Source organism: Lagenorhynchus albirostris, chromosome 1 (assembly GCF_949774975.1).
Source record: "Lagenorhynchus albirostris chromosome 1, mLagAlb1.1, whole genome shotgun sequence".
Lineage (NCBI taxonomy): Eukaryota > Metazoa > Chordata > Mammalia > Artiodactyla > Delphinidae > Lagenorhynchus > Lagenorhynchus albirostris.
In genome coordinates this window covers 75,486,414-75,501,139 of record NC_083095.1, presented here as the reverse complement: position 1 = coordinate 75,501,139, position 14,726 = coordinate 75,486,414, and the positions used below count along the sequence as shown (strand labels likewise).

Genomic DNA, 14,726 nt, shown 5'->3' with positions numbered 1-14,726 from the left:
TGAGCTGTTTGTAATGAGGTGGTAGACCTAGAGTCTGTCATACAGAGTGAAATAAGTCAGAAAGAGAAAGACAAGCACTGTATGCTAACACATATATATGGAATTTAAGAAAAAAATGTCATGAAGAACCTAGGGGTAAGACAGGAATAAAGACACAGACCTACTAGAGAATGGACTTGAGGATATGGGGAGGGGGAAGGGTGAGCTGTGACAAAGCGAGAGAGAGGCATGGACATATATACACTAACAAATATAAGGTAGATAGCTAGTGGGAAGCAGCGGCATAGCACAGGGATATCAGCTCGGTGCTTTGTGACCGCCTGGAGGGGTGGGATAGGGAGGGTGGGAGGGAGGGAGACGCAAGGGGGAAGAGATATGGGAACATATGTATATGTATAACTGATTCACTTTGTTATAAAGCAGAAACTAACCATTGTAAAGCAATTATACTCCAATAAAGATGTAAAAACAAAAACAAAACAAAACAAAAAAACCCAGCGGAGTGTCATAGAACCAAACAAATTAAACAATACGAGTTTTGCTATATGTATCTTCCTGTTCCCCACTCTGCCCTGTGATGTTCTGATCTCTCCAGGGTCTAGAATGGAGAGCTCTGCTTTCCCTCTGCCATGCTCTTCCCTCCTCTTCTCCTAAGATCTATCAAGTTCGTGACCCTCAGCTGTAGTAACACTTGGTCCCTGTAGCCAGGCATAAAATTATTTGAAGCAATGGTTTCTTAACTTATGTTCCCAATTCTCTGTCAAAGAGGTCTCCAGACATATCCACAGCTCTTTTATCCCCCCGCTTTTTTCAGCACTCTAGTCCTTTTAAGGTCTCACCTGCTGAGATTCTTGTGTACTATAAAGAGAAACACAATCCATTACACCTATGCTTGGGTTCAACTTTTATAACCTCTGGTAGCAGTTTAGCTTTAAAGGCCAAACAAGGAAAAATGAAACGATTCAAATTGCAGGCAGAGAAGGCTTTTCTGATTACTACTTTAAACCTCATACGCACTATGCCCACCAATATAAAAAATGTCCTCCCATCAATTTTTGTCTTTGTAGGGGGCATGGAGTGGGTCCTGTGAGATGTTTGTGTTTGTGACCACCAGGTGGCAGTGGTTCCATTCCTCTCATTCCTCCAGTGCCTTAAGGGTCAAAAGCATGACAGCTACTAGAGGATTTGCTCTTGATTGGCTGAGCCACCCACAGAAAGGCTATCTCGTGCATTAGAAAAGGAGAACTAAGACACAGGAGCAGCTCCTCAGGGGAGAAGATTTGGAATCATTAAAATTGTATCAAGAGTGTGATATCAGGATGGAGAACATGCTGGAATGTGCATTCATAGTCTTGTGGCTTCAGCTTGGCTGTAAGTTGGAGGTTAAGAGATGAGAACCATAAGGGCACATTTATCCAAAGCTGGAGAGAAGAGACAGAGGGGTTTAGTCTCAGCTCATCCCAGGCTTTTTGTTGGAATTTTTCAAAACTGCTGAACTGAAAGCTTTGTTTCACTTCCGATTTTGTTTTCCTGAACAGGGTTGAGGGGAGAAGACAAGGTGGAGCAGAGTCCTCAGACCCTGAAAATCCAGGAGGGAGACAGTCTCATCCTCAACTGCAGCTACACGGTCAGTAGTTTTAACGGGCTACTGTGGTATAGACAGGATCCTGGGAAGGGACCCGAACTCCTCTTCCTTCTTTACTCAGTTGGGGACGAAAAGCAGAACGAAAGACTAAAAGCCACCTTGTTAAAGAAGGGAAGCTCTCTGCACATCGCAGCCCCTAAACCTGAAGACTCAGCCACTTACCTCTGTGCTGCGGAGACACAGTGCTCCCCAGGCACCTGCAGCCTGTACACAAACCCTGCAGCTGGGGCTCTGGAATCAGGGCATCTTTGGTGTTTCCCCTCCTCGAAGAAGTAGTTACTTAGCACCCAGAACCTCTTTCCAAGTAGTCCTATGGAGAATGAAATCTTGTGACACAGCCAGACAGCAGAGGTTACAGTTCATTCTGTCCAGGATCCTGAGTGATACTGGTATTCAACTTTTTCTTTCATTAATATGTTTAGGTCAGATTTTGGTATCAAGATGATAATAGTTCATTAGATAAGTTGCAATTTATGGCTCCTTTTCTATCTATAGAAGAATTTGTGCAGGGTTTTTAATAATTTTTTTTTAATTTTCAGAAAGTTCACTAGTGAGCCATCTAAGCATAGTTTCACTTATGGGAGAAACTTAATAATCCTTCAATTATGGATTCAGTTACTTTAACGGGTAAGGGGTTCTTTATATGTTTTTTTTTCTTGTGAAAGTTGGTGAATTTAGTAATTTCCGCACATAGTTTATTATTTGCTACCTTTACTTTATTTATCTTGCTACTTTTTCTAGTTCTTTGAGTTGCAAGTTTGACTATTAATTCTCAACATTTCTTCTTTCCTAACAAATATAATTTAAATCCATAAATTTGCCTCTAATTACAAATATTCCTTGACTTTCAGTGGGGTTACGTCCCAATAAACCCATCATAAGTTGAAAATATCTTAAGTCAAAAGTGCATTTAATACACCTAAACTCCGGACATCATAGCTTAGCCTAGCTTACCTTGAACGTGCTCAGAACACTTATATTAGCCTACAGTTGGGCAAGATTATCTAAAACAAAGCCTATTTTATCATATGGTGCTGACTGTCTCATGTAATTTATTGAATACTGTACTGAAAACAAAAAGCAGAGTGGTTGTCTGGGTTCAGACTGGTTTTGCTTTGTTTTTTTTAACATCTTTATTGGAGTATAATTGCTTTACAATGGCGTGTTAGGTTCTGCTTTATAACGAAGTGAATCAGCTATACATATACATATATCCCCATATCTCCTACCTCTTGTGTCTCCCTCCCACCCTCCCTATCCCACACCTCTAGGTGGTCACAAAGCACCGAGCTGATCTCCCTGTGCTATGCAGCAGCTTCCCACTAGCTATCTATTTTACGTTTGGTACTAGTGTGGTCATTTACCACTACTAGTGGTCGTTTACCCTTGTGATCCAGTGACTGGCTGGGAGCTGTCCAGCATCAAAATAGAGCATCATACTAGCCCAGGAAAAGATCAAAATTCAAAATTTGAAGTGTGGTTTCTACTTAATGCATATCACTTTTATACCATCATAAAGTCAGAAATCCGTTAAGTCAGGGACCTTCTGTACTGCTTTTGCTGTATCCCACATGTTTCAATATGTCATATATTCATTATTATTCAACTAAAATGTTTGGTAATTTCCATTTGAAGTGGGGATTTTATGTCCCATGATGATAATTCCAGGGACGTAAGAATGGCCAAATCCTGCCCTGCTCACCACTGGGAAGATTCCTGAGGATGCTTATATGTATTAGCTTAATACAAATGGAAAGTGAAGAAGGACTTTCAGCCGAACCAGGACCTGATTACTTCTAAAGCAGGAAAGGTGGGTTGAGGTTCAGGCCTAAGTGGAGTTTCCTACTTCCTTCTGAATCCAGAAAAGCAAGCTCAGAATTCCTATAAGGATGAGTAGGAGAGATAGGCCACGCCTCAAACTAGCCAAGGGTTGACTTGATTTTCAAGTATCTGAGCTGAAAGAGAAAGAGAAAGAGGTAGCCAATCACAGCGTACTAAATTAGCTCTCCTTAGATTTGCTTATTATCACAGGCAGGGAAAGACTTAAAATGCAAGCAATATAAGCAGAGTGAGTGGAGTCTTCAGTCCTACACTTTAAGTTAGACTAAGGACTAATTTCCTACTCATAAATGGACTGCGAACAACAGAGTCAGCCCTCCTCACCCCTCCCGTGTGGGGAGGGGAAGAGGCAAGGTCTACAAAGAAGGAAAGCAGAAGTGGAAATTTCCTGATTTAGGGAAAGAGAGGTATTCTTTTATCCACACCATCTGGGTTTGTTTAATTTTAATCTTTTGGGTTTACAGCTTTAAAGTCTGCCCAATGTGTTCAGGGAAAGAGATCAGAGAATTATCATGGGATCCTTGTTTCCACCTGCCCTTATTTTGTCATTCGCATCATTACCACAATCATCTTTATTATCATTTATGGAACACTTACCATATGCCAAGTCCATTGCTAAGCACTTTACAACTCATTTTATAATCTAAAAACCGCAAAGTAATATTAACCCATCCTCATTTGAGGAAAACTAAGGCTTAAGAATGTTTAAAGATGAAGGGATTTCTGAGATAAAGTAAATGCTGCAGGCAATATAAGATGAGATTAAAAAATAAAAACTCCAGAGTTAACCAATTGGACAGTATTTCTCAAATTTTACTGTACATTTAAGAATCACATTTAGAAAAAATATGTCTTATTCTGATCAACAGATTCTGATTCAATAGGTCTGGCATGAGGTTGGGGGTTTACTTTTTTAGTGAGTTACTTGATGAGTTTGGTTCAAGTGACTGGGAGATTTTACTCTGAAAAACACTATAAATGGAAGACTGCTGAATTTCAGGAGGATGGATGATATGAAAATGTATGTGTTGTGTATTCACTTAGATGTTAGGTGGTTAGAGAACCTCAGAACCCACCTGGGGACACCTAATGCACATAACACCTTATTCTGATTAAACCATATCCTATTTTGATTAGTAAAAAAAAAATCTCTTTTTTAATGATAAACAAGGTAATGACTTGTTTTCAACAACAGCAAAAAGAAATTTATCCATGGTTTAATGAATGGTGAGATTTGGTATAAAACTGATGTAAGTGCAAGTTTTTGTCACGTTAATGAGCTAGGCCAGCTGTTAGTGGAATGTCTTTTGTAACTGCAGGTACTCAAACGTGAAATGGAGAAAGTTTTAATTGTATGACAAGGGCTACTGTTATGATGATGGATGCTATTGGATCAAAGATTTTTGTAAGTGTTCGTTGTTTATTTGTTTTCATTCTTTATTTTTAATTAAAAAACAAAACCTCTCTATATGTTAAAGGCCATGAGTCAGTTATTTCTTAATATTTCCTCCTCTGTTCTAAAGTTTAAATATATTATACCTCATAATTTTAATTAATCTTTTTACTATTTCTGGATTCTTTACAACAATCTGTAGACTTTGTGCAAAAGCTTTTAAGTTTAATTAGGTCCAATTTGTTTATTTTTGTTTTTATTTTCCTTACTCTAGGAGGTGGGTCATTAAAGATCTTGCTGTGATTTATGTCAAAGAGTATTTTTCCTATGTTTTCTTCTAAGAGATTCAATAAATAAACAATGCATTGAGTGAGATATTCTTTCTTTGTGAGAGCTTCCTTGTAAATGAATTCTTGATCACTGTCAAACTATGTGTCCTGATTTTTGGCTAGGGAAATTGTGTCACTGACTCTGATAATTTTTTCAGACTATATTTTCCCCAGATGAAGCCCTTATTTTTCTCTGAGGTATCATTTCCCTTTCTTTACTCCTTCCTGACATGTCTGATTACTGGGGCACTTTCAGTGGAGGCAATGTTGTGAGGGTGGAAAGCCTAGGTATTTCTATACCTGTGATCAGCAATGTAGCAGACAGTAGGGCACTGGTCTAAGCAACAATGCCAGTACTTTGCTGAAAAACTAGAAGGAAATCTCTTTGCTCTCCTATCTCCTTGTACTCCTCTTCGTTAAGGACAGCTGGGACTCAGCCTACCTGTTACTTTCTTCTCAGCTATTTGGGGGCTAGAGGAAAGGCTTTCCCCAAACAACTAGTTTCCTTCTTAGATGTCCATTGATCTGTACATGCCAAGCTTTCTCTACAACCTATTGTTTTCTGCTCTTCATCCTGGAGTTCCCTGCTACTGACCCCAGATTTCTATATGAGCCTCAATGGGACACCTCACTTAAGCTCTGTTGGCACAGCAGGGCTGGCTTCCACAGAAGTTCCTTGGCTAAGCACAGGGGATCAGGGACATTTTAAATCTACCTTATTCTTTTTTTTTTTTTAACATCTTTATTGGAGTATAATTGCTTTACAATGGTGTGTTAGTTTCTGCTTTACAACAAAATGAATCAGTTATACATATATACATATGTTCCCATATCTCTTCCCTCTTTCGTCTGCCTCCCTCCCACCCTCCCTATCCCACTGCTCCAGGCCGTCACAAAGGACTGAGCTTATCTCCCTGTGCTATGCGGCTGCTTCCCACTAGATATCTACCTTACGTTTGGTAGTGTATATATGTCCATGCCACTCTCTCGCTTTGTCACAGCTTACCCTTCCCCCTCCACATATCCTCAAGTCCATTCTCTAGTAGGTCTGTGTCTTTATTCCTGTCTTACCCCTAGGTCCTTCATGACATTTTTTTTTCTTAAATTCCATATATATGTGTTAGCATATGGTATTTGTCTCTCTCTTTCTGACTTACTTCACTCTGTATGACAGACTCTAGGTCTATCCACCTCATTACAAATAGCTCAATTTCCTTTCTTTTTATGGCTGAGTAATATTAAATTGTATTATATGTGCCACATCTTCTTTATCCATTCATCCGATGATGGACACTTAGGTTGTAGAACTGCCTTATTCTTACGTCAAAAAAACCTGTAGAACTAAAATTCTAAAGCGCCATTCCTGGTGTGAGGAAGGTCAGAATCAATGATGATGAATGGAAAATACCTTGATATGGTAATGTTTACACATTTCATTAACATACTTGTACAGAAGCTTAAATTTCTGTGAAGGCTGATCTATCAATATTTTCCCTTATTCTTTCTGACTCTCATGTTTAGAAAATTCATGACCATCCTAAATTTATAGAAATATGCTTTTATTTTATTTAAAATATTAATTATCTCTCTTTGGAATGTATTTCATAGCTGATGTTAAGGTGTGCATCCAAATTTAATTGCTGATCTCTAGATGACTCTCCATTCATGAAGACATATTTTACTGAATATACCATCTTTTCCCTATTTTTTGATAACTAAATTTCCATAAATAATTTGTATGTTTGGACTTTCTATTATGTTCCGTCGATATCTCTATCTGGACCTTTCTGGTAACATGCTTCTTCACTTAGTACAGCATTACACTTTGTCTTACTAACTGTGGAGGAAATCCCTCACCATTCTGTTTCAGAACTGAAGGCCTCCTGAAGCCCGAGATTATCTGCAGTATCAGATAGGGCCTCTAGAGGAAGATGCTACACAACTTGAACTCGACAGAAAGCCAGAAAGCAGCCAGCCCTTTGAGGAAGAGATTTTACATTACATGCCAGTGTAAACTCACTCACTGCTCTGTCAGGGTGTCCATGTGGCTGAACTGTTTCCAGGAAAAACCTGCAGAAAGGAGCTTCCTGTTTCCTCACAGCTCAGACATGAAGCCCACCCTCATCTCAGTGCTTGTGATGATATTCACACTCAGTGAGTAAAGTCTCTTTTTATTCTATCTTTCTCTCGTCTTCTAATTTAGAATCAGTTTAACGAACTATTCTCCTCTGTCTGCAAGACATTCCCTGATCCAGAATTGGTGTTACAGGAGGAACAAGAGCCCAGACAGTGACTCAGCCTGAGGACCACATCTCCAACTTTGAAGGGTCCCCAGTGCAGGTGAAGTGCAATTACTCATATCCTGGGAGTCCTGAGCTCTTCTGGTATGTACGCTACCCCAAACAACACCTCCAGTTACTCCTGAGACACAGCTCAAGAGAGAGTATCAGAGGTTTCACGGCTGACCTCAACAAGGGTGAGGCATCCTTCCATCTGAAAAAACTATCAGCTCAAGAGGAAGACTCAGCGGTGTATTACTGTGCTCTGAGGGACACAGTAACTGGTTTTACAAAGGAAGCAGAGCACAAACCCCTTAAGAGTTACTGAAAATATTTCTAAGTTCCCTATTTGGCCACAGTGGGGCATTCTCTCTCTAGAGACTGACACTGAGTTTCTCTCTCAGATACAGTTGCCATCAGTTGTCAGTTAGCTATAGATTAATCTCAAAAATTTGTTCAAGGAAATTCTCATTACCTACAATGCCTAAATTAATTTTTAAAATAGTAAGTGCATTTATTCTATAGATTAGTACCTGGCAAAATACTTTTGAAATAAAACTATGAAATGGCATAAAAATCCTTTTCTTGGCCCAGAGGGTCTCCCCAGGCTTAAGTGGTGCAGTCCCTCCTCTCTATCTCCTCTGCCGTAGCATCCACCCCCACGTGTGCTCATCACCACGTACTGAAGCACAGTTCCTGAAAAGGAGGATACTGTTTCCCGACATGTGGTCGCTGATCTTTCTACAGCTAATGCCTTTCCTCTCATGCACTTCATGGACCCATACTACCCAAATCAAGTGCAATCAGGAGAAACATCACAGCAATTTGAACAAGGAAAGTTTAATATAAAGAATTATTAACTAATAACAGGGAGTTATTTACTAGTGAGTAAAAAGAACTCTAAAGAACATAAGAATAGCATAGGTAGGGAGACGCTGTTATCTCTAGGACTAAGCCAGAGTTCCGAGGAAACTAACACGTTGTAATTTGTACCCCCTTCTCCTACCAAGCCAATGACTCAGGCTTCACTGGGGAGTGTGTGGCTGCAGCCTGCTGGATGCGGAAGTTTGCTGAGTTGCCAGAGAACAAGGTTGACAGGCAGAAGAACACCTCCCAGGGTTCCAACACAATTTATAGGAAGCTGGCAAGGGTGTGCTGCTGAATTTGCTTGGGTGATTGTGAAACCTGCCAAGAAACCACCTGGGGGGCTGTCAGTAAACGTTGCTGGAGGTGAGCATCACTGGTGTCCCACAGGATGGCCAAGCACTGCAGGAACAAGAAGTGTGGAAGGGCTTCCCTGGTGGCGCAGTGGTTGACAGTACGCCTGCCGATGCAGGGGACACGGGTTCGTACCCCGGTCCGGGAAGATCCCACATGCCGCGGAGCGGCTGGGCCTGTGAGCCATGGCCGCTGGGCCTGTGCGTCCAGAGCCTGTGCTCCGCAGCAGGAGGGGCCATAGCAGCAAGTGGCCGGCGCAACGCAAAACAAAAACAAAAACAAAAAAGAAGTGTGGAAAATATGGCAGGACCTGGAAGAGATGCTGCTTCTTCCTGCAGTGTCCTTCCCGTTCCCTCTACTGACAAAGCTTAACATAATGCCAGCTGGCGAAGGAGAAATGTTTACAAGGTCCACGTCCAGAGTCACCCTCTGAATCCATGAAGGGTGGATTTATAATTGAAAGGCAATAAATTGATAAGTGGCATGCCTTATCTTTCTGATCTTTCCTACACACCTCTCCATACACATTTGAACTTCCAAACACGGTGAAATGACTCTGTTTCTCTCTAACAAGCTAAAGCTGTCCTTTGAACAAGTGAAGATGTTCTCATCATTTCCCCCAAATGAGGAGACCCATAATCCCAGCAGTCACTACGGATCACTGGTTGTATTAATTACTTCTAAAATTCAGAGGAAATTTCACTGAAAATGCTGTTATACACAGACTAAATTGTAAAGTTAATCTCTGACAATCTGCATATAAAATAATTATGGTGAGGAGAAAGAAGAAAATGGCAATGTATACAAAGGAACACACATATAAAGAGCAAAAAGAAAATACAGAAAAGTACTACATTCTTAGATTCCCAATTTGGTCACGATACTGCAGTTGACATGGATGGCTTCTTTCTTTTATTACACAGTTTATATTTTCCCTGCCCTCAGCCATAACCTCAGTGGATTAGGTTACTTCCCTAGTGGTGTGATCCAAATCTTCATTCTCAAAGGGTCTGAGTACTCAAAAATCTTGTCTTTTTATTGCTTGCTGTAATTTAACGTTAACGTTTAGTATCAGGCTTGGAAGTTCCCAGAGGCTCCCCTAGGAAATCTCCTGGGTTCCAGACATAGTCCTCTTTATATCTGTTGTGTAGCAGCTACCTAATTCCTCCTTGGTAATTGGTATCAATCACTCCAGTCAGTAGAGTAACCTCATTTTCTATTCATTGCTGTGAGACATATGTAGCCCAACTGGCCACATGGCTGTCTTATCTTCCAATTCAGTGAAATTATTGCTGTGTCCCCTGGTGAAAGCCTTCCTCCTTTCAGAGAGTAAGACCTCCAAACCAATACAGCTCAAAGTTACAAACATTGGGAGCAAAAATACTGCTAGTAGGTTACTGGTAATAATCGTGAGAGCGTCCACTCCCAGAGCCACTTCCTTGATTCCTGGACTCATGCATTCTGGGTATGCGGGAGAAAACATCATATAATAGTCTCTGCTATAAAGCATACATTGCACCATATAAGACAGAATCCCATCTTTTTACAGAGTTGTTTTCCAACTGGTGCTATAATGGAATCAATAAGCCATTCCACATTTCAACAGGCCAGCCACTTCTGGGTGATGGGGTATGAGGTAAGATAAATAATCCCATGGACATGTGCCCACTGCTGTAATCTTGTGCAGTGAGAATAGCTTCTTCCTCAGAAGAAATACTGTGGGCAATCCCTTGATGAAATTAGGCATTCTGTGAGTTTATAAGGATGATGCTGGCAGAGTACAATGAGCAAGGAAGACAAATCCATGTGCAAGTATCTGTGTCTACTCCTGCGTGAACACATCTCAGTCATCTCCATCATGGAAGATGTCTAATGCAATCCACTCGTCATCAGGTGTCTGGGCAGTCTCTCTGGGGAATGACACCATATCAGGGGCTCAGCATTAGTCTCTGAGTTTGGCAGATTAGTCACTGAGCAACAGCATTAGCTAGGTCAAGCTTGGTAAGGGGAAATCAATGTTTTTGACTTCATGCATATGTTCCATTCCTGCTAGCAAGGCCACTTTGCTCATGGGATCACTGACCAAGCATCGAGGTGGCTGGGGAAAGACGTTGACACATCCATAGAGTGCATTGTTTTGTCCATTATTAAGAGCTTCCATTTCCCTTGGCCAGTATCCACATAGTGCATAATTATCTTGACAGTCTGTGCCCATTCTGAGAGGTCCATCCAGATACCTCTTTCCTAGATTTCCTTGGAACTAATCTTCCGATCTTGTTCCATCCAACTCTCTTACCAGAAAAATCATTAGCAACTGCCCGAGAATCACTGTAGATCAGTACCTCTGGCCATCTCTCACTGTAGAGAACATGAATAACCAAAAGGTATCACCTGATGATGTGGAGGGATTGTCCTTCATCTTCATCCTTCAGTGGGCTATAGTGCTAGTTTTGTGTGGTACCAAAATAATGTGCAAATCCATATGAAAAATAGGCTTGATTTTCTTGTTCCTTAGTTAACTGATTATAAGGAACTCCCCAGAAGGTTATAGACATGGTTAAGGGAGAGTATACAAAAGAAGGAGAGTTTGTGTCAAAGGAATCTGAGGTGCTTACCCATTCAGCTTACCTGGATCTTCTGGGGATGCCTGAGTCCAGTCTCTTATATATCATTTCCACTTGATGATAGATTGCTGCTGGGCATGATCAACAGTGCAGGTATGTAGTTGGACAACACTTGGTTCATGATAGAAGTTCAGGCTGCATGGTCACTAAGTTAGTTTTTTCCTAAGTTAGATATTCAAACTTTGCCATGGTCAATTAGCAAGTCAGAAGCTGTTTCTTAAAAGGAGAATCAATATTTAAAGAAAAGGGCATATATTCCCCCCAGCCCCCAATACTAGTGGACTATGCTGCAATTTTCCTGTTGGTGTTTCCCATGTCTCCATCCTATTTGCCATGGAAACGCCAAGCATCATTTTTGGATCTGCTGGATTATAAGACCAACGTGAAGAAGCACATAGCACTGAGATGTTCCTTCCTCTGCAATTTTTTGGAACAGTTTAAGAAGGATCAGTGTTAACTCTTCCTTAAATGTTTGGTAGACTGACTCAATAGCTTTTTTTTTTTTTTTTTGCGGTACGCGGGCCTCTCACTATTGTGGCCTCTCCCGCAGCGGAGCACAGGCTCCGGATGCACAGGCTCAGTGGCCATGGCTCGTGGGCCCAGCCGCTCCGCAGCATGTGGGATCCTCCCGGACCGGGGCACAAACCCGTGTCCCCTACATCGGCAGGTGGACTCTCAACCACTGCGCCACCAGGGAAGCCCTCAATAGCTCTTGACTCCAGTTATTTGACCCTATTGGAGATGCTGAGGCAAACCCAATATTAATTAACTTATTCCTTTTTTACTTAATTCAGCCAGAGTCAGTTTCTGTTACTCACCAATAAGAACCCTGACTTATATACAATCTCATTCCAGCATTAGGCAAATTAGAAAAAAGAAAAGAAAGCTCATATATAAAATACCAGAAGTGATTGTAAGAAACCTAACAGTGCTCCTCAGAGGTATTCTGTAAATACCAGGCATCAATATTCTTTCTTAATTGAGTTTTTACATGAATTAAGCTGTATCTGTTCTTACTCTAGGCTAGAACTGGAGTGTAATAAAGGCAAAGAATAGACTAGCTTTGTAATTTCTTCTGTATCAGCTCTAACGCTTCACCTTCCACAGCCGACTCTATTAGCCGGATGATGTTGCCACCACAAGATGGCAGTACCCTCTCTCCTCAGACTTGCTTGGTTTGAAATCAACATGTCTGTATTGAAAGCGCAGGATTGAGCTCCCTCTGATTGGCTGGGTAAGAAGCCTGAGTCTCTCTCTGGGATCCAGAGGGACTAGATAAATATACCCAGAAAAAAGAACTAGACTGAGGAACCTGGCTTCATTTCAGGCTCCGGAGCTGAGTCTCCTGTGATCCCAATAAGGAAGAAGAATGGAGAAACTCCTGATCATGTCTTTGGTGATTCTGTGGCTTCAACTGGCCAGTGAGTTGAGGCTCTTGGCGATGGGAAGAGGGTGACCAAAGTTCCGAGCCCACAAGACAGAGGGGCAAAATCTTCTGGTTAATTGGGAAATGTACCCCCAAATTATGGAAGGAAATGCAAACACTAGAGAGTGAAAATGCAGTGACTGACTCCTGGCCTCTGGCCTTGTGTTTCTGCCTAGGGGTGAATAGCCAGCAAGGAGATGAGAATCTTCAGGCCCTGAGCATTCAGGAGGGTGAAAATGCCACCATAAACTGCAGTTATAAAACTGCTATAGAAACCTTACATTGGTACAGACAGGATTCAAGGAGAGGCTTTGCCCACCTGATTTTAATACGTTCAAATGAGAGATAGAAGCTTAGTGGAAGACTGCGAGTCACGCTTGACAACTCCATCAAAGGCAGTTCCCTGTCCATCACGGCTTCCCAGGCTGCAGACACTGCTACTTACCTCTGTGCTACGGATACACAGTGCTCACCAGGCAACTGCAGCCCCAACGCAAACCCTGCCAGAGCTGCCTCTTAGAAGCCGCAACAGTGTGTAGACTTGGTGGTTATGTCTTCCCACAAAGGAGAGTCTACAAACAGCTGGCAACAGGAAAGGGAGGCCTGTCAAATTCCTGATGTTTTGGGCAGCATGTTAGACTAGGGTAAAGGGCATGAGATTTAGAACGGGAAACTGAAATACCAGCTTCAGCTCTGCCCATCCTGGCTCTGTGTCCTTAAGCACACTATCGGTGTAGCAGCCTTCAGTTTCCTCACTTTAAACAAAGGATTTGGACTCATGAGCCTAAAGACCCTTCAAGCTCTAATTTTACCAGGTCACTTGTGGAGGATGAGGAAGGACTTGTCAGTATTAGAAGGTCTCATCTGTTATATGTACAGCCCCCTCAGGACTTAGGTGGCTTTGAGATGCATGAGAGGATTTTTGCATTTCTCTAATTCTAACAGATTCATCAGACATTAGAGTTAAAAAGGATCTTAGGACTCTTTCAACCAAACTTTTCATTTTAAAGCTGAGAAGTGAAAATGTTGTATAATAATAGATACAAAGATCTGAATCTTTGGAGTAGTAGAGACAAAGATCTGAATCTGATTCTCCCATTTGTTAGTTGTGTGATTTCCAAGCTTCAATTTCTCCATTAAAGAGATGGGAATTTATCAGGGAGTCATAAGCTTTCCTCATACAAGTGAGAGATGTTCTCAGCTACCAGGTCCTAAAATGTTGTGTTTTGAAAATGGATACTTCTATTATCACATATATAACAGTTTTCCATCCATTTTATTCTTGCTTCTGGTAAGAATAGTTTTCTTGATACATTTTTGATGCTACTGAAAATGTGTTTGTGGAGAAAGTGCATTTGTACTTATGTGATGCTTGGTGGAAAAGGTGGGGGAGGGCAGGCGAAAGGTTGGTAGGACTGCGGTTCCCACATTCCAGAGCTTCAACCACCAACATCACCTATATCAGAATCACCTACAGCACCTTGAAGATCTGGGTTATTAGGCACTTACTCAATCAGACTCTGATGCACTGATGCATTGCATTTTTTTTTTTTTTTTTTTTTTGCGGTACCCGGGCCTCTCACTGTAGTAGCCTCTCCCGTTGCGGAGCACAGGCTCCGGACGCACAGGCTCAGCGGCCATGGCTCACGGGCCCAGCCGCTCCGCGTCATGTGGGATCTTCCCAGACCGGGGCACAAACCTGTGTCTCCTGCATCGGCAGGCGGACTCTCAACCAGTCTGCCTCCAGGGAAGCCCGATACATTGTATTTTTAATGAACATCTTCTATATCAGTTAGAAACTGGGTCAGCTTCAAGTTACAAAAACTTCAAATAATAATGTTTTTAACAAGGTGAAGTTTACCTTCCTGTCACGTAAAGAAGCTCTGTCATATGTATCATATGCAGTCCAGGGCTGGTATACTACCGTCATCATGTTATAAAAAATCAAGGGGCTTCCTTCTAGCTCTCTGTCT

General features: G+C 41.6%; 2 gene segments (V, D, J or C); both read left to right on the top strand.

Annotated features, from left to right (window-relative positions):
* The first annotated feature begins 1,273 nt into the window (after positions 1-1,273).
* LOC132528201 (T cell receptor alpha variable 20-like) lies at positions 1,274-1,921 on the top strand. The segment is given in 2 exon segments: positions 1,274-1,371; positions 1,539-1,921. Coding segments are annotated over 2 exon segments (435 nt in total).
* Positions 1,922-7,248: 5,327 nt separating this feature from the next.
* LOC132528192 (T cell receptor alpha variable 16-like) lies at positions 7,249-7,813 on the top strand. The segment is given in 2 exon segments: positions 7,249-7,360; positions 7,476-7,813. Coding segments are annotated over 2 exon segments (450 nt in total).
* The last annotated feature ends 6,913 nt before the right edge of the window (positions 7,814-14,726 follow it).